This window comes from Nicotiana attenuata, unplaced genomic scaffold, assembly GCF_001879085.1.
Source record: "Nicotiana attenuata strain UT unplaced genomic scaffold, NIATTr2, whole genome shotgun sequence".
Taxonomy (NCBI): Eukaryota; Viridiplantae; Streptophyta; class Magnoliopsida; order Solanales; family Solanaceae; genus Nicotiana; species Nicotiana attenuata.
Window position 1 is genome coordinate 115,453 of NW_017671212.1, and position 18,984 is coordinate 134,436.

Below are 18,984 nucleotides of genomic sequence, written 5' to 3' on the forward strand. Positions count from 1 at the left end.
CGGGGCGCGCCCGGGATTTGGTCGACCTAGAGTTATAAGTTTCGACCTTCTTGTCGTTGGCTGCTATCATTTTCTCGCCCGACTCGATCCTTCTGGTAAGATCCTCGAGCATTTTTATGATAGTAGGTGTCACACCTCCTTCTTCGCTACTACACCCTGCGAAGGGTATAATAAAAAGGAGTTTTTCCAATTAAAGGACAATCGAAATGGATTCGTTCATTAAGAGATTCAGAGTCACCACTTGGGATATTTATAGTATCCCAAGTCACCGGTTTGAGTCCCGAATCGAGGAAAAGGTTTGACTCTGTTTAACAGTCGCGAACCAGAAATCCGGGTAAGGAATTCTGTTAACCCGGGAGAAGGTGTTAGGCATTCCCGAGTTCTGTGGTTCTAGCACGGTCGCTCAACTACTATATTTGGCTTAATTATCTGATTTAAACATGTTCTAACCTATGTGCTTTTGAACTTTGAACCGCTTTTATTATTATTAATTTTACAGCGAATTGCAACGTCATTAAAATACGTCTCGAATCACGTCACATAAATGCACCCGTGATTTTTGACATATTTTAACTTCGTTGGGATTTGGATTTGGGTCACATAAATGCGCACCCGAATTTAGGAAAGTAATATTATTAAACACGCGCCTAAAGCAACTACGCGTTTACAGTTTGCGAGGGCCATGGAATTTGCTAAATGGCACCCTCAGAATCTAAGGTTGAGTTAAAGCCAATTAAAACGAGGGCCACGCAATTTCATTTTTGTTTGGCACGGCGCACCTCACATTCACGACTAAATTATCCCATTTATCCATGTTTTCTATATTAATCTACAAAAAATAGAGAAATTGTGAACTTGCACCAGCTATATTGTAATAAATGACTGGGCCATTGGTCATTACTTTTGGCCCAAATGATTCCAACCTCCCATAACCCGTTTCTCAGGATCGCGTAAAACAATGGTCCATAACGAGTAAAAATAAAGATAAGCATTCCATTCAACAAACGACCCAGCTATTCAAATGTTCAAAATAGGAAAATAACCAGACTTACAAAAACGCTAAACAAGTGACAACTACACTTAGCTAAAGTGACAACTACACTTAGCTAATGTCAAAAGATATCCCAGCAAATATTTGGAGTAAGTTGAACATATTAATCCCACACAGAACCTCCCATAATCAATGCGTCACAGAAAAGATAGTAACTGAACAAACAAGAGCAACCAAAATGAAGGTGGATCAAAGTATGGAGGGGCTATGAATCTTACTAACTCGATTGTTGACCTTCTTGTACAACTGACGGGCTTTCGATTTACACCTTGAACATACACACTCAACTCTCCTTCAAGCTAACAGCACATTTCAATACTCCAAGCCGCACCTCCAATACCAAAAGGATTAACAAGTTCAAAATAGATCACAACATGAATTTGTGCAATACCTCTCGTGCTACAGTTCTTCATAACTCCAAAGAAACCAGAATTCCAATCAAGCAACTCAAATATACATATTTCAGCTCCAAGCTTCATGACACTTGCTATTCGTATGGACACAGTTTAATGAAAGCATTTTTCTAAAGGAAATGTAATAAGACAGTGGCTTAGTCTACTTTTCTTCAATCAAGCTCATGAAATGCAGCACATAGAGATACGCCCAGCAAGGAACACAAACATCTAAAGTCAATTAGAAACCTAATTCATAAATTTCAAAATAGCGCGCACAAAATCTGACTTGGCGCGGGCATGGTCACGACGATCCTAACACTTAGGCATATTTCTGTTTGAAAACCAAAGAGAATCAGTAAAGACAACTTCGAACGGATTCAGCTATTCAATTGCAAACCAACAGTCTCAATGTTCAAACGAAAACGTAACACAAAGGTTGGCAACTTACTTCATTAAACAATGAATCAACTAAGATGAACCAAAACGAGGCTAAGAAAAATCAGGATGAAACTCAAACAATTCAAGCAGCGGATTAATGAGTTTCAAACTCATCGAGCCTTAGTAGAAAAAATAGAGAAATCTTTGCTAAGGAAACCAGCAGAAGATTTTATCGCAGAGACAGAACCAAGTCACTAATAACTTGCCGATAAAAGGTCAATTAAACTGCCCTTTATTTAGTTCAAAAAGACCAGTAAAACTAATATCTACATATTCGAAAACCTTGCGAGGTAAAGAAAGAGCAATCGAACTTGCAACCTATGAACTAATAACGAACTTGCAAGAGATGAACTGGCAAATCAAGGGCAGGGGGATCGACCATTGCATTGTACCTTAATGATAAACTAAGACATCTTAACAGATCCGAACCAAAGCCAAATAGAGCTCAGAAACAGAGTAGGAGCACATACATTGGCTTTCAGGGTTCACAGCAAACCATGACGGGGTATAAACACACACAAACACTGAAATTACGAATTAATAAAGAATTGGAGAAGAAATGAACCTGAGTTGAGATAAACTTAGATTAATTCTTCTTTGAACCCAATACAAGTGAACTTGATAACGGAAACTCAGAAGAACAACAACTACAATGCGTTATGATGCAAGAACTACGAACTTGAACACGAACAGTCAACTCGATCTCAGCTTAGTCCATCCCCATTTTGAAAGGAATCAAAAAGACAATGAGAACTTTTTTTCGGATTTTTTTTTGAAACAGGACTCAGAACCAAAACAAAGAGATTGAAAATTTTGAACCCTTTTTCTAGAATCGGAACTGAAAACCTCAAGAAGAATCCATGAAAAACTAAATGATTTCTCTCACCTTTTTTTCAAATCCCTCAGACTCTGAAATTTTTTCCTTTAAATTTTCTATAGAAGAAATCTCTCCAGAACCGAAAAATTCCCCCTACAAGAAAAGAAACTCACCTTATATAGACTTCCCTCAATTCTCGAAACTTCTGCCTTCCTTACCACGAAATTCCCACACACCGAAAATTCTCCCCCAAAACGAATTTTTCCCCCGTTTCTGATGAGAGAGGGACAAATGGAAGGCTTAGATTAACGTGAATCCAATCTAACGCCCCCTATTTTTCCGTATATCATCCAAAAGGTGAAAAATCCGAAATAAAAATTGAAGAGAGCATGTGAGGGAGAGGGAATCTGTCAGAAACCGTTACAAATGGTGATGAGGAGAGAATGAGGAACGCGTGGTTAAGGGTGTGGAATCACTCGCCATGGATTTAGGCTGAAATGAGGCTGGATTTGATTTGGAGAAGAGGAACAGTCGCGTGGTCTTTGGGGTTTAGGGCTCGTCGTTCATTTTTCTTGTGTTTAATAAATTAATTGGGAATGGGTCGGGTTTGGGCATGGAATTGGGGCGTGTATCAGGGGAATAAACGTTGGGACTGGGGTGGAAGAATGAAAGACTGGCCCAACTCTTTTCTTTTCTATTTCAATTCCTTTTCTTTCCAATTTTTCCCAAAAATCCTTTTCCTTCTTTTCTCTTTTTTTTAACATCTAGATTAAATCCTAAAACCTAATTAACCTCTCAAAACACTAATTAAACCCAAATAGTAATTGCCATAATTAATAAAGTAACACTAACTGAAAGAAAACTAATCAAAAATCAAAATTAAAACCAAAAGTGCAAGTTAACTATTTTTATGATTTTCCTTTTTATAAAACAATTGATTTTACAATTAATCCTAAATGCAAAGTTAAATCCTAAATGAAAAATGCAAGATATTGTTGTATTTTTTATGAATTAAAGTGCACAAACCAAAATGCAAACAATTAACAGAAAATACCACGAAAACCCACAAAATTGCAAACACTGAAAGAAACTATTTGTTTTGAGTTTATGAGAGTAATTCATGTAGGGAAAAAATCATGTGCTCACAGTAGGGTCGGCTATCGAACCATTATTGCTCAATATCTCCGGTACCTGTTCGGCCGGGGAAGTTGTTCCTGGTGCTACGGTGCTGGGAGTTTTTGAGTGGCTTTGCAGCTGAGCGATAGCCAACTGTTTTGCCTGCAACATTTCAAAAATAACATGAAGGCTAACTTCCCGTGCTTCCCGAGCTGGGGTTTTTTGGGCTTTCTGTTGGTCATCTTGTTGTATGCTCCTGTCGATGTGTGAGGTTTCGTCGATCTGCTGTGCGTCGCGCGAGCCTGCTTCCGCTGGAGTCGGCCCAGGTGTGTTCTCGGGGTTCCGTGGCGGCACGCCAACAATTGGAACAGCCACACCGTTTTCTCCGTGATTTTTGAGGTCGTCGTTTTCTACTCTCTTTACTAAGCCAGAGATATTGACCTGAAATCGAAGATTTTGGACAAGAAAAAGTGTGAAAGATAACTTGCATTTGTGTAACGAAACTTAGCAAGAAAATAATCACTATTTTTTTAGCTCCACGGTGGGCGCCAAACTGTTTACCGTAAAAATGGTAATAACAATTAAATTTGTTGATAGGACTCTAAAAATACGCGATCTATTATTATGCTAGTTGTGAAGCAGTTGATGCTATGTGTGTGAAGTTTAAGAACGAGATGCGAGCTAAAATAGAGTTATATTCGGACCGATGGGTTAGCCGTTCAGGGCCTCGAGCTAGTCGATTTGGGTCCTCGAGGTCGATTCCCGAGCTCGGGCTCGAGCTATTAGGGGAAGTCGGGGAAGGGCTAACAGACGCAATAATATTAAAGGAGGCTCTTTATCGCCAATGATAAGCAATAAATGAAGAACAAGTATGAAGATAGCAAGTAAGAGAAACAATATCGAGAGAGTATGTTAGAGAGAAAAGAGAGAGAGAGTTATTATTTATCTTGTGTAGAATAGTTGGAGCAACATCAGTCCTCTAAAAAATAGTAAAATTCCCCTTTATATAGAGGAGGGAACCTTATATGATACGACATATATGAATTGTAAAGATATAGAGATAGGACAGCTAGATGCGGAACCCTGATCTGGGTTCAGGGTAGGCCGATTAGGCCTTGTCAGACTTAGCCGCATGTCTTGGGAACTCCTATTTTTACTCTAGCCTCGACCGATATTCTCTTCAGGCCGGGTGTCGATGAGCTCCGAGGAAGAAGACTCGAGCGCATCTTTGCAGCCTCGAGGCTTCGAGGTGATATTCCGAAACGCCTTAATGATGGGAAATCGGACCCTCCGATTCTGCCGTATACACTCGTTATTTAGCTAAGGGCAAAATACATATAATTATGTCTCGTTAATTAGCTAAGGGTAAAATACATAAAGACCCCATTAAACTTGTCAAAAAATTAGGTTTGAATATTTAAACTAAACAGGTGTTCTTTTACCCCCCTAAACATATTTGGAGTGAATTTTGTTCCACCCTAATAGCTGATGTGGAAAAAAAATAATTAAGCGCATACATAGTGGAAATATAAAAGGTGGACCCCCTTTTTTCTCTTCTTCAGATCGCTTCAACCACGCCTTCTTTCTCCTCCTCCCCTTTCTTCTTTAGATATTATTTCATTCTCTTTTGTCTTTTTTTTTCTTATTTTTCCTACTTGCTACAGTTAGTCACCGGTGTCAAAAAAACTGTTCATCACCCCAAATTCAAAATACTATCATGAATCCACCAACCAACTGCCCAAACATAGAATCTTAGGCTTAAATTCAAGTCCACTAGTTCAAAATAGAAACCTTAGATCATAGCAATAATAGTGTGAATGATGAAATTGTTGGTTCTGTTGAAAATTTTGGCTGAAGGTATCATTCTGAAATAGTTAGGTAGCAAATATTGCTTGTTTTGAGTGGTTTGGCATGTTGGTTTGGGTGTTGTTTTGGTCGAATCTGAAGCTATCGGTGACCACTGGTCTCTGACGATCTGATTTTTTCTTGTTTTCCGAATACAGATCTTCTTTTTTGTGCAATTTTTCTATCTTGTATTGGTTATCCCTTTTGCTTAGTATTATTATTGAATCATTTTAATGGTTAATTAGGATTATTATTGTAAAACTATGAGTAAACAAAAGAAAAAGAAAAAGAGGAAAGTTAAAAGATTTCTGATGTGGCGCGCGCGTGTAAAACATGAGACTATTATTAGTGTTTTGGGGGGGTGGGGGGGGGGTAGGGATAATTCACTGCAAATACATTTGGGGTGGGGGGGGGGGGGGGTTTAAAAGAACACCCGTTTAGTTTAAGTGTTCTATTTTTTGAACAAGTTTAATAGGGTCTTTATGTATTTTGCCTTAGCTAAGTTATCTATTTCTTTAATACAAGTAGGGGTGGCAGACGGACGGGTCGGATCGCATATGGGCGGTTAAAAAATGGCTAATAAAAAATGGATAAATTATCCGATCCAACCCATATTTAATACGAATATAAAACGGGTTAACTGATAGATAATATGGATATCCATATTATCCATGACTTCTTGAATATGATCACTTTTTTGGGAGAACTTTTAGTCTCCCAAACTTGAGGAACCCCCAATTTGAGGCTTTACAAATATAAAAGTTAAATCCATTAGTTATTCATTTTTAAGTGGATAATATGGTTCTTATCTATATTTAACCCGTTTTTAAAAAGTTCATTATCCAGCCCATTATTAATGGATAATGGGTGGATAACGGTTTTCTTTTGATCGTTTTGTCACCACTAAATATAAGGTATTACTTGGGGAATGATGTTTTTTAGGTGAATTGTAAATGATCATGTATATTGTATTAGACAAATCATGTTCTTAATGAAGTAACTGAAACTTCTTTCGCGGAAAAGAGAGTCAAAAATGATTTCTTCGTACTTTACACTTCTAACTTATCTATAAAATATATATTTTGTCAAAATCAGCTATCCATGAAGCTTAGCCATGGAGTCTTAGCCGATTGAAACTGATCTGATGAGCTTGAGTAAGTCTGCAAAACAGAGGATGAAGATGGAGAAAGAATATTCCAAAAGATTCTACTATCTCTTATGTATCTTATGTATCTGTACATGTATATGTATATGAATGAAACTAAAACTAACTCTACCACTAGATATGGTTAACCAACTCTACTATTAACCATAGTAAACTTAAGTTACAATCACTACAATTAACTAACTGCCATTACAACTAATTATTACAACTAAGTGACATTGCTTGGCTCATTACTCCCCCTCAAGCTGGAGGGTAAGAACGAATTTTCTACTCCCAGCTTGCTCAATAGATGATAGTGTGGTGCTTTCTCAAGGCCTTTGGTAAGTAAATCTGCAAGTTGATCCTTAGTACTAACATCATGAGTTTGGATGAGACCTTGCTGCAACTTCTCCCGTACAAAATGATAATCGATGTCAATAGTTTGGTCCTCTCGTGAAATATTGGATCGGCAGCTATCTGTATAGCTGCTTTACTGTCGCAAAAGAGGTCTATGGGCAGTTCCACATTGATGCCTAACTCCTTAAACAGACCCACAAGCCATGATAATTCAGCTACTATTGAAGCCATACTTCTAAACTCTGCCTCTGCTGAACTTCTTGACACCGTGCTTTGTTTCTTGGATTTCCAAGAAATAAGTGATTCCCCGTACTTCACAATGTAACCTGTGACAGATTTTCTAGACTGTCGACAGGCTGCCCAGTCGGAGTCACAATAAGCAACCAAGGAACGAGAGTCTGCAGAAGACATCAGTAATCCCAAACCTGGAGCATTCTTCACATATCAGATGACTCTTAGGGCTGCTTTCATGTGTGACCTTTTAGATTTGTGCATGAATTGGCTCAAGACCTGAACCACATAAGTAATATGAGGTCTGGTCATGGTAAGGTAGAGCAACTTTCCTACGAGCCTTTGATATGGTTCATCATCAGCCAGAATAGTATCCTCATCATCTTTGGTCTTCGGAGCTTCATCAAATTCCACTGATGTGAGCTTCTGATTTACTTCCAAAGGTGTTGACACAGGTTTTTCTCCCCCTAGCCCTGAATTAGATATCAAATCAAGGGTATATTTGCATTGATTCATTAGAATTCCAGCCTTACTTCTGGCAAATTCTATGCCTAAGAAGAATCTGAGCTCCCCTAAGTCTTTCATTTTGAATTTCTTCTGAAGGCTATCTCTAGCAGCTTGAATAAGTTGCTGATTATTACCTATCACCAGAAGGTCATCCACATAAACTAGGGCAACAACCAAAGCATCACCTCTCCTTTGTGTAAATAAGGAATAATCAAAATGGCTTTGAAGTAATCCCAGGTCTTGGAGAGCCTCTGTGAGCTTCAAGTTCCACTGTCGAGATGCTTGTTTGAGGCCATAAAGTGACTTTCTCAATTTGCATACCTTGGCTCTAGACTCCCCTTGGTGCCAAAACCTTGAGGAAGATGCATGTATACTTCTTCAAAGAGATCCCCCTACAAGAATGCATCGTGCACATCCATCTGATAGATGTGGCAATGCTCTGAAACAGCTGCAGCTATGACTGATATGACGGTATAGGAGTTTTACCTTTAGACAGATCAACTATATCCCAAGTCATGTTGTCTTCCAAAGCTTGAATTTCCTATTGCATAGCAGTGACCCATCTTGCATCTTTTGTTGCCTCAGAGTAATATTTGGGCTCAACAATGACTGATTCTGCAATGAGACATTTTATATATGAAGGAGATAACCCATCATAGCTCAGATAATTGGACATAGGATATGCACAAGAACTTGTCACATAATCTTGCATCCATCTGGGAGGACCAATTGTTCTTTGGGATTTTCTAACTGCAATGGGTTGAACAACCTCTACATGTGAAGGAGATTGGAGAGTTTCAACATTCTGTGGTGCAGGAATATCAAATTGTGCTTCAGGAGTTAGTGGTGAATCAGCATCACTAAGTGCAAAGTCATTGGCAGGTGTAGGTGGATTCTCCTGAACAACATCAGAAGCAGGTGAGGCTAAATGCTCATCTGTTAATTCAAGAACCGGAAATAAGGGATTAGGCAGCATCTTCATCTTTTTAAAAGGAAACACCTGCTCCTTAAACACCACATCTCTACTGATTAGAAACTAAATGGATTGCAAGCCATACAGTTTATACCCCTTCTTTGTTGGTGAGTATCCCATAAACACTACTGGCAATGCTCTCGCACAAAACTTGTCTTGTTTTCTTACATTTACAGCATAACATAAACACCCAAAGACCCTAAGGTGATCTAATGATGGTGTAGTGTTATAGAATACTTCATAGGGGGACTTTCCGTTCAAGGATGAAGAAGGAAATCTATTTATTATGTGTACTTCTGTAAGAGCACACTCACCCCAAAATCTTAAGCGTACTCCAGATTGAAATCTCAAAGCTCTAGCTGTTTCAAGGATGTATCTGTGTCTTCTTTCCACTATGCCATTCTGCTGCGGAATGTAAACACATGTAGTTTGATGTATAATTTCTAATGTCTCAACTAACTGCTTCTTATTTGAATTAACAAATTCAGAACCATTATTTGTTCTCAGGATCTTAACAGAACAATCAAACTGAGTACTTATCACAGAAAACAATCTTTTCATTAACCAACAAATCTCATCTTTAGCATTCATTAGGAAGAGCCAAGTAATGCTAGAGAAATCATCTACTACTATAAGGAAAAATCTTTTGCTATCATAAGTGGGTACTCTGAAAGGTCCCCATACATCAGCATGCTAAAGATCAAATGATGCCTTAGCTCTACTAGTACTAACTGGAAATGGCAATCGAGTCTGCCTAGCTAATAGACAAACATGACACATTGCACGATCACTGTTGCTGTTAGTAATGTGGAGATTTTTGAACATATCAATCCTCTTAAGTGTCTCCACAGGTAGGCGACCAAGTCTCTGGTGCCATATCTCCAGTTTCATTGAATCTTGACTAACTGACATAGAAGTCGGCATGATTGTGGTATGTACAGTTGGTGTAGTAAGCTTCCTCCTGCATATGCAATCTTTGAGTATGTACAGTCCATTTGTGTCACTACCAATCTCCAACACCTTCCCAGTATAGAGGTCCTGAAACACACATATATCAGGAAAGAAAGCTACCAATTATTGCAGCTCTTTTGTCAATTTTGAAACTGACAGTAAGTTATACTTAAAGTTTGGAACATGAAGAACATCACTAATCTGTTGGTTCTTGAATATACTAGTTGATCCACTATGTGTAATTGCAGCTACATCCCCATTTGGAAAATGAACTGAGTTAGATTTTAGGAGTGAGGTTGGATTATCTAATGCTTCTAGCTTTGAAACCATGTGGTTAGAGGCACCACTATCTACAATCCAAATATCTTGATCCAAGTTAGACATTAAGGACATTATAATACTTGAATCCATTCATGTGGCATTAGCTGCTACTTTAGTTTCCTTGCCTTTAAGTAGTTGTAAATTCTGCTGATATTGTTCTGGAGTGAATGTGGGAGCCATAGGAGTAGAACCAGTTGTTGTTGCTGGGACATCTTCAGCTGCAAAATTGGCTGTTGCTTGTGAATTGTACTTCTTCTTGAATTTGTTATCTTTTGGATATCCTACTACCTTGTAGCAAGTTTCTTTAGTGTGGCCTTTCATGTGGCCTCTGCTGATTTCCAGACCTATTCGTCATCAGCGCCACCATCTCACCCCATCAACAGTGGTAAAGGTGTTGGACATTGTCCTCTGACTCTCACGCTCCATTAACATAGAATAAGCTTTCTTCACAGATGAAACATGAATCATCATCAAGAGTTGGATACATGCTTGTTCATAAGACTCATTTAGTCCCATTAGAAGTTGTAGAAGCTTTTGACGCTCCATAAATTGGACAAATTCACGAGAGTTGGCAGCATCACGACCAGGAATTGGTGCCAGACTATCAAATTCTGCCCAAAGAGCTCTCAATTTTGAGAAATAAGTCAAAATTAAGCTAGTGCCCTGCCTAGCAGTAGCAATTTCTCTATGGATCTGAAAATTCCTAGAGCAATCCACCTTATCAAATCGCTCCTTCAAATCATCCCATACCTCATTAGCATTTGACGAATATACCATTCCACTAAACAATTCTGGAGAAACACATTCCATCAACCAAGACAATACAATCGCATTACAACATTCCCAGAGATATACGAGATTTGTACCGTAATTCTCCCTTTTGCACGTGTCGTCAATGAACCCTAGCTTATTTCGACCTAGGATTGCAATCCTCATTGCCCGACTCCACACAGACGGTCCTCGTAATTGCAACAAAATCATCACAGCTCCTAAATTATCATTTGAATTCAGGAAAAGCGGATGATTGTGACCTAATTTCTCTGGCTCAGTGTTATTGACAGTCGCCATTGTTGATCCTCCAAATTAGCTTGAAGAGAACTAAATTGGACAAAATTAAAAATGATAAGCACAGTAATGGTCGTGTGGCTCTGATACCATGTCAAAATCAGCTATCCATGAAGCTTAGGCATGGAGTCTTAGCTGATTGAAACTGATCTGATGAGCTTGAGTAAGTCGGCAAAATAGAGGATGAGGGCGGAGAGAGAATATTCCAAAAGATTCTATTATCTCTTATTTATCTGTACATGTATATGTATATGAATGAAACTAAAACTAACTCTACCACTAGATATGGTTAACTAACTCTACTATTAACCATAGTAAACTTAAGTTACAATCAGTACAACTAACTAACTGTCATTACAACTAACTAAGTGACATTGCTTGGCTCATTATATTTCATACACTTTTTGAGGAGTTTAGTTCTTCATAGGTACTTATTCGAGTTCATATTTGAGTTCATGCATTTTTGAAAAAGTCGGGCAAAGTTAAGGGACTGCATACGTATTTGACAAAATAAATATATATCGATCAATAGGATTATCAAGAATATTTAGTTTTATTATGGGATACAATTGGAGAGCTCAAGAAGTTTGAAAATAACACTATCAAAATATTACAATAACCAAATTTTCACTAGAAAAAATAGCTCAAATTACAAAAATTGACGTATAAACTGGAAAATGAACAACTTATATAAAGGTACTTCGTTAATTATGATGTGTAGTTTTTTGCCTTTCGAGCTCGAGAATACTAGCATATATTTTCCCTTTCTTTTGATTTATGACATCTAAACTTTTTTCTAAAAAAATTATGTCATTTTTAATAGATTCCATTTCTCTCTTGAAGTTTTCCACAGTGAGATCAAACGTCCTCTTTTGCCTCCTTATAATTTGTATTTCAGCGAATTTGACCTGTAACACTTCGAGTCCAGGTGTTAATTTCCAAAAGAATCATAAAACAATTAATATCATAAAACAATTCGTTTTACTGTTTAAAAAGATCAAGATTATTAAATTAATAATAAATTTAAATTTAAAAGAGCATTTCCGAAATTAATCCATATTCTTAAAAACCTTCCACATGTTAACTAATTTTCGTACAAAATGTTGTTACCTGATTTTGATTTAATTTTGTGTCTTTGGCGGAGACAACTTCTTTTCCTGTTTCCATTTCTCTTCTCATCTCCCTAAATATTCTCTACTCATCAACCAAAGTTTTACTCCCATGTTGTGTCTCTTAACACAAAGTCTTAATCTGTCATTAACAGAACGAAAATTATAATAATTTGATAACGAGTTATCCAATTAGCCTTTGAATCAAAGTGTAATAAAAAAACAAAGACAACTTACAGACAATGGTTCACCAAGCTCTTCTTTTTCTTCCGAACTGGGAAATCTTTCATACCAAATATACTGTGTTTTGTAAGCATTTTCCCTCAGTTTTCGCCTAACTCTATATTCGCGAGGTAGTAGCTCCATCAGTCTTCCAAGTAAAAAGTATTTATCTGACTATATATAGAAAGAGAGCATAGACTACAAATAAGAGATTAACAGCAATAATGACAATGATGATTACATGAATTCCTTTGGTATGTGATAATAGGCTACATAGACGATATTTACACCCTACTTATAGCATGCTTCATTGTTGTTTTATAGGCTAAATGATAATAAAATGCTCTAATTGGTGTTCTTTTGCTTCGCAGGGACTAATCCAAGTTAGGAAGAACTATGAAGTGTTTTGGAATCAATAATGTGAAGAAAACGTCCAATCAAGAAGCACCCGAGCGGAAAGAAGCAAAAAGTGGACTGGGTTGGAATCCACCGCGATCGCGGTGGACCGCGGTTGGACCGCGGCAGGCAAAGACGCGAGGCAGAATGTGTGTCTCTCACCGCGGTCGCGCCGCGTTCTGCCACGGCCGCGGTGAACTGTGTAGTTGCCGAGAACTTTTGGGACCACAGTGTAACTCGAGGAAAACTTATTCCAAGCCCTTATAAACTCAAGAAGCTCGCCCAAGAAAGTTTCAAGCTTGTTTTTAGACTACTTTGGAGGCAAGAACAAGTGTGAGAAGAACGACCAAATATTAGAGTTTTTCTATCTTCTCTTTATTATTGCAATTACACATTATGAACAATTTAGTAGTTTTATCTTGCTTTGTTATGAATAGCTAAACATTCGATCTAGGGTTGATGGAACCAACTGTTGGATGAAGTTTGACTCAACTTTGTTATAATCGAGCCGGATTTATTATATGATTGTTCAACTACGTTTTGTATGGTGATTAATTGAATGGGCCCTTGATTAATCGTGTCTAATTGCCTTGTGTTGCTTGAGAAAGAATACTAGGTTAGACTGCTGTTGAACAACACCACTTTTGGGTAATTGAAGAGAGTCATTGCTTGAACTTAAAAGTGGGGTTAGAGATAACGAAACTTTGGTGGGATAATTCAGAGCTGCACAAATTATCAGCTAGAGTAGTTCGAGAGAATGCTCTAGTAAATTATCGTAGTTGATCGAGAGATAATTACGATAACCCATAGCTCATAATCCTCATCGAGTATTACGACGAGTTTATAACAAAAGAGTTAAGACTTGAACTAGCAACTGGGGAAATCAATGCCCTGGACCTTTTTACCATTGAATTATCTTTAATTTAGCATATTGTTATTTTTAATATCATTTGAAGTAGTTAAACGAAAACCCAATCGTTATTGATAACAATCTTGTATTTGGAAATTGTTTGAATTGATAATAGCATTGACAGGAGTTGTAATAGATAGGTTAGTTCCCTGAGGATTCGACTCCGGACTTAAAACCGGATTATATTTGCAACGACCGCTTTGTCTTTTAGAAGGCATAGTTGGGCGTGATCAAATTTTGGCGCCGTTGCCGGGGAATTAACGGTGTTATTTATTACAACTTAGAAGTAGTGCTAGAATTATTAGTTTAGATCAATTTTCTAAGGTGTTAAACAATTTTTTTTCATTGAAATTCTCACGTTTGAACTCTTGTGGGATTCAGGTGTATGCCTAGAAATTCTTCGAGGACTGGCGAACTGCTTGAAGGACTCTCAGACCCCGAGAAAATATTCAGGGCATTGAACCATGCCAACATGAAGAACAAACAATCACAACAAACACACCAACTTGAAATTGACATGGGTGACGTAAATAACGTCAACGAAAACATCAAGGATGAGCCATCTGACCCAAACGTCAGAGTGGTGGTACCTCTTATGCCAGAAGCTGCACTCTATGATTGGGCACAACCAACAGCTGACAACCTGGCCACTGCCATTGCTGTGCCCCCAATACAAGAGGAGACATTCCAGATTACCAACAACATGCTGCATCTTCTGCAGAATAAGGGATTGTTCTTCGGGTCACACATTGAAGACCCTCAAGAACACTTGAAAAATTTTCTGTCGATTTGTGTGACCCAAAGGCAGCCAAATGTGACCCCCAGAAGCTATCAAGCTGTTACTGTTCCCGTTCTTTGTGATTGGGGAAGCTCAGACTTGGCTGAATTCGCTCCCAATAAATTCCATTGTTACCTGGGAGAAATTAGTCAAGCAATTCCTGAATAAGTTTTACCCGCCCAACAAGACTGCAAGACAGATTGATGAGATATTGCAGTACAAGCAGCAGCCTACTGAGACCTTGCAGGAAACTTGGGAAAGATTCAAAGGGATGCTAGTGAAGTGTCCCCACCATGGTATTCCAGATCAGATGCTAGTCCAGAGATTCTACATAGGGTTAGCAGACAATCTAAAGGCCAATGTTGATGCTTCAGCTGGGGGTGCATTTTTGAGTAAGACATTCACCGAGTGCAAAATCCTTCTTGACAAGATGTCCCAGAATTCGGGGTGGATGACGAGAGGTACAACACTAGCACCAATAGTGCATTTAGTTCCTCTTGACCCAAATAATTCGCATGCAGAGAACATAGCCACACTCATGACTCAGATGAGTATATTGACAAAGAAGATTGATGAGATGGGTATAAAGCAAGTGTATATTGTTGACACAACAAATGGAGGACTGTGTACACCCTGCATTAATTAGTCTTATGTGTGTTCATGGAGTGGAGAAGGTGACAACCAAGGGTTAAAAGAGGATATGAATTATGTCAACAACTTTTGGGCTCAGAGACAAGGAGGACAATAGTGGAGACCGGCGCCAAATCAGCAGTACAGACCAAACATGCCACAACCTGGAGGTATGCAGCCCCAAGGCCAAATGGTGCCATATCAGAGACAACATGGCTATCCACAGCAGAACCAACAACATTTGGCATATCGGCCACCTCCTTAGCAACAAGATAACAACATGGTAGAGATCAGGGGTATGCTTCAACAACTCATTGGAACAAATGGTAAGATGCAGGAAAAGTTGGCAGTGCATGACTCAGCGATAAAGAACATTGAAACTCAATTGGAGCAGCTGTCCATGGCCTTAAACAACTGCCCCCAGGGAACATTGCCAGCAGACACGAACATTAACCCAAGGAGCAAAACCCGAATCAGCTGATGGAAGTAACTCTCTGGAATGGGAGAGATTTAGACAGGGAGCAAGAAGTTGCACAATCCAGCAAAGAGACTACGCCAGCCACTCCAGTTCCATTGGAGGTAGATGAATCAGCAGAACTTACTAAAGTGGTGGTTGAACAGGTTCAGGATGATAAGGGTAAGGCGAAAGAGAGTGAACAAGCTGCAGAACAGGTGGTACCTCTTGTGCCACAGAACCCCAACAGAGAGAAGCCATCGAGCAGTGCACAAAGGGTGATACCTGCACCATTCCCTCAAAGACTGGCAAAACAAAAGAAGGAAGATCAATACAGGAAATTCATGGAGATGCTGCGTCAAATTCAATTGAATATTCTTCTGATGGATGCTTTGAGGGAGATGCCAGGCTATGCAAAGATGATGAAGGACCTAATGTCACAAAACTTTGATTTTCAGGACCTATCCACAGTAACTCCGACACAGACATGCAAAGTAGTAGTGACAAGACCCATGGCTCAAAAGATGTCTAACCCAGGTAGTTTCACTATTCCGTGCACTATTGGGAGTTATGCCTTTGCAAAGGCATTATGTGACTTAGGAGCCAGCATAAACTTGATGCCTCTGTCCATATATACCAAACTGGGCATTGGAAGAGCTAGACCGACTTTGATGCTTTTGCAACTGGCTGACCGCACGGTTAAAAGGCCGACGAGGATTTTGGATGATGTGTTGGTACAAGTAGGGAAGTTTTATTCCCTGGAGACTTTGTTATTCTGGATTGCCAGGTAGATGAAGAGATACCTATCATTTTAGGGAGGCCATTCTTAGCCACCGGAAGAGCACTAATCGATTGTGAATATGGGGAATTAAAAATGAGGTTAAACGATGAAGAAGTCATATTCAACGTTCAGCAATCCATGAGGAGACCTAGTGAATATGCTAATTGCTCCCTAGTTGAGGCAGTGGATGTGATCCTGCACGAAGATGATGAGACCGTGACTGCTAAAGATCCATTAGGGGCTTGCCTGACAAATTTAGAGGAGATGGATGGTGAAGGGTTGGAAGAGTGGGTCATGGCACTCGAGGGCTACACCACCGGCAAAACCATCAGTAAAGGAACCACCCAAACTGGAGCTGAAACCGCTCCCAGCTCACCTCAGGTACGTTTTCTTAGGGCCTGATTCTACTTTACCTATTATTATATCATCCGGTTTTCTAGATGTGCAGGTAGAGCAACTCCTACAGGTGCTACAGGAATGTAAGACTGCCATTGGTTGGACCATGGCGGACATAAAGGGTATCAGCCCAGCTTTTTGTATGCACAAATTCTCTTGGAAGAAGGGCACAAACCTTCCAGAGAACATCAACGAAGGCTGAACCCAAATATGAAAGAGGTGGTGAAGAAGGAAGTAATCAAATGGTTAGATGCGCGTATCATCTTCCCCATCTCTGACAGTAATTGGGTCAGCCCTGTTCAGTGTGTGCCGAAAAAGGGAGGAATGACGGTCGTACAAAATGAGAATAACAAGTTGATCTCGACTCGTACAGTCACCAGATGGCGGATTTGCATGGATTACCAGAAATTGAACACAGCCACCCGGAAGGACCATTTTTCCTTGCCATTCATTGACCAAATGTTGGATAGGTTGGCTGGGCGATCTCACTTCTGTTTCTTGGATGGATATTCGGGGTACAATCAGATCTCAATAGCCCCCGAAGATAGAGAGAAAACATCATTCACCTGTCCGTATGGCATCTTTGCCTTTCGGAGAATGCCTTTTGGGCTTTGTAATGCACCGACGACATTTCAACGGTGCATGTTAGCCATTTTTACGGACATGGTGGAGGACATTATGGAGGTATTTATGGATGATTTCTCCGTGGTGGGGGATTCATTCGAGGACTGTCTTCACAACTTAAGAAGAGTGCTCAGAAGATGTATGGAGACAAATTTAGTGCTGAACTGGGAAAAGTGCCATTTTATGGTACAAGAAGGGATAGTCTTGGGGCATCGAGTGTCCAATAAGGGAATCGAGGTTGACCATGCTAAGGTTGACGTGATTGAGAAGTTGCCACAGCCTACTTCAGTCAAGGCAGTGAGAAGTTTCTTGGGCACACCGGGTTCTACAGGCGATTCATAAAAGATTTCTCTAAGATTGCTAACCCTTTATGCAAACACCTTGAAAAGGATCAACCCTTTGTGTTTTCTAATGATTGTGGGTTGGCAATTGAAGAGTTGAAGAAGAAATTGGTGACTGCACCCATCATTGTTCCACCCAACTAGGAACAGCCGTTCGAGCTCATGTGCGACGCAAGTGACTATGCTATAGGAGCAGTCTTGGGGCAGCAAAAGGATAAGCTGATGCACCCGATTTACTATGCAAGCAGAACGCTAAGCGGTGCACAACTCAATTACACCGTGACGGAAAAGGAGATGTTGGCTGTCATTTTTGCATTTGACAAATTCAGGTCATACTTTATTGGCTCAAAAGTTATTGTTTACACTGACCATGCAGCAATTAGGTACCTGATAGAAAAGAAGGAATCAAAGCCACGCTTGATTCATTGGGTTCTTTTGCTACAAGAATTCGATATGGAGATCCGTGACAGAAAAGGGACAGAGAACCAAGTAGCTAACCACCTCTAAGGTTGGAAGGAGCTGAAAAGAAGGTAGAGGTTGAGGATATAACAGAGACATTCCTGGATGAACAATTACTAGAAATGACAATGGAGGAGGCACCGTGGTATGCTGATATTACTAATTATTTAGCAAGTGGTATTGTACCTTATGAACTTTCCTCAATTCAAAAGAAAAAGTTCTTTCGTGATTGTTGGTCTTATTATTGGGATGAACCTCTACTATTTAAAATATGTGTAGCTAACATGATCCGGAGGTGTATCCCCGAAAAAGATCAACATTTTGTTTTGCAGGCTTGCCATGCTTCACCATATGGTGGACACTTTGGAGGAATTTGGACATCAAAAAAGGTATTGGAGTCGGGTTTGTATTGGCCAACTCTGTTCAAGGGTGCCCACGCTTGGGTCAAAAGTTGCGATGAATGCCAAAGGACAGGCAACATATCTTACCGACACGAGATGCCAATAACAACAATTCAAGAGGTGGAGGTTTTTGACATGTGGGGGATCGACTTCATGGGGCCATTTGTTAGCTCATATGGTAACAAGTACATATTGGTAGCAGTTGGCTATGTCTCCAAGTGGGTCGAAGAAGTGGCTCTCCCAACCAATGATTCAAAGGGGTAACAGGCTTT

General features: G+C 39.5%; 1 protein-coding gene and 1 pseudogene across 1 annotated transcript; both read right to left on the reverse strand.

Annotated features, from left to right (window-relative positions):
* Positions 1-1,350: 1,350 nt before the first annotated feature.
* LOC109206730 lies at positions 1,351-10,467 on the reverse strand. The gene is made up of 10 exons (XM_019369587.1): positions 10,272-10,467; positions 10,009-10,175; positions 9,607-9,912; positions 9,189-9,384; positions 8,461-8,837; positions 8,223-8,293; positions 7,674-8,091; positions 7,203-7,598; positions 4,120-4,258; positions 1,351-1,538 (listed from the first exon to the last, which is right to left on the reverse strand). Exons 1-10 carry the CDS (start codon positions 10,465-10,467, stop codon positions 1,351-1,353), a joined length of 2,454 nt encoding a protein of 817 aa, XP_019225132.1.
* Positions 10,468-11,915: 1,448 nt separating this feature from the next.
* On the reverse strand, positions 11,916-15,504 carry LOC109206731 (annotated as a pseudogene).
* Positions 15,505-18,984: the final 3,480 nt, after the last annotated feature.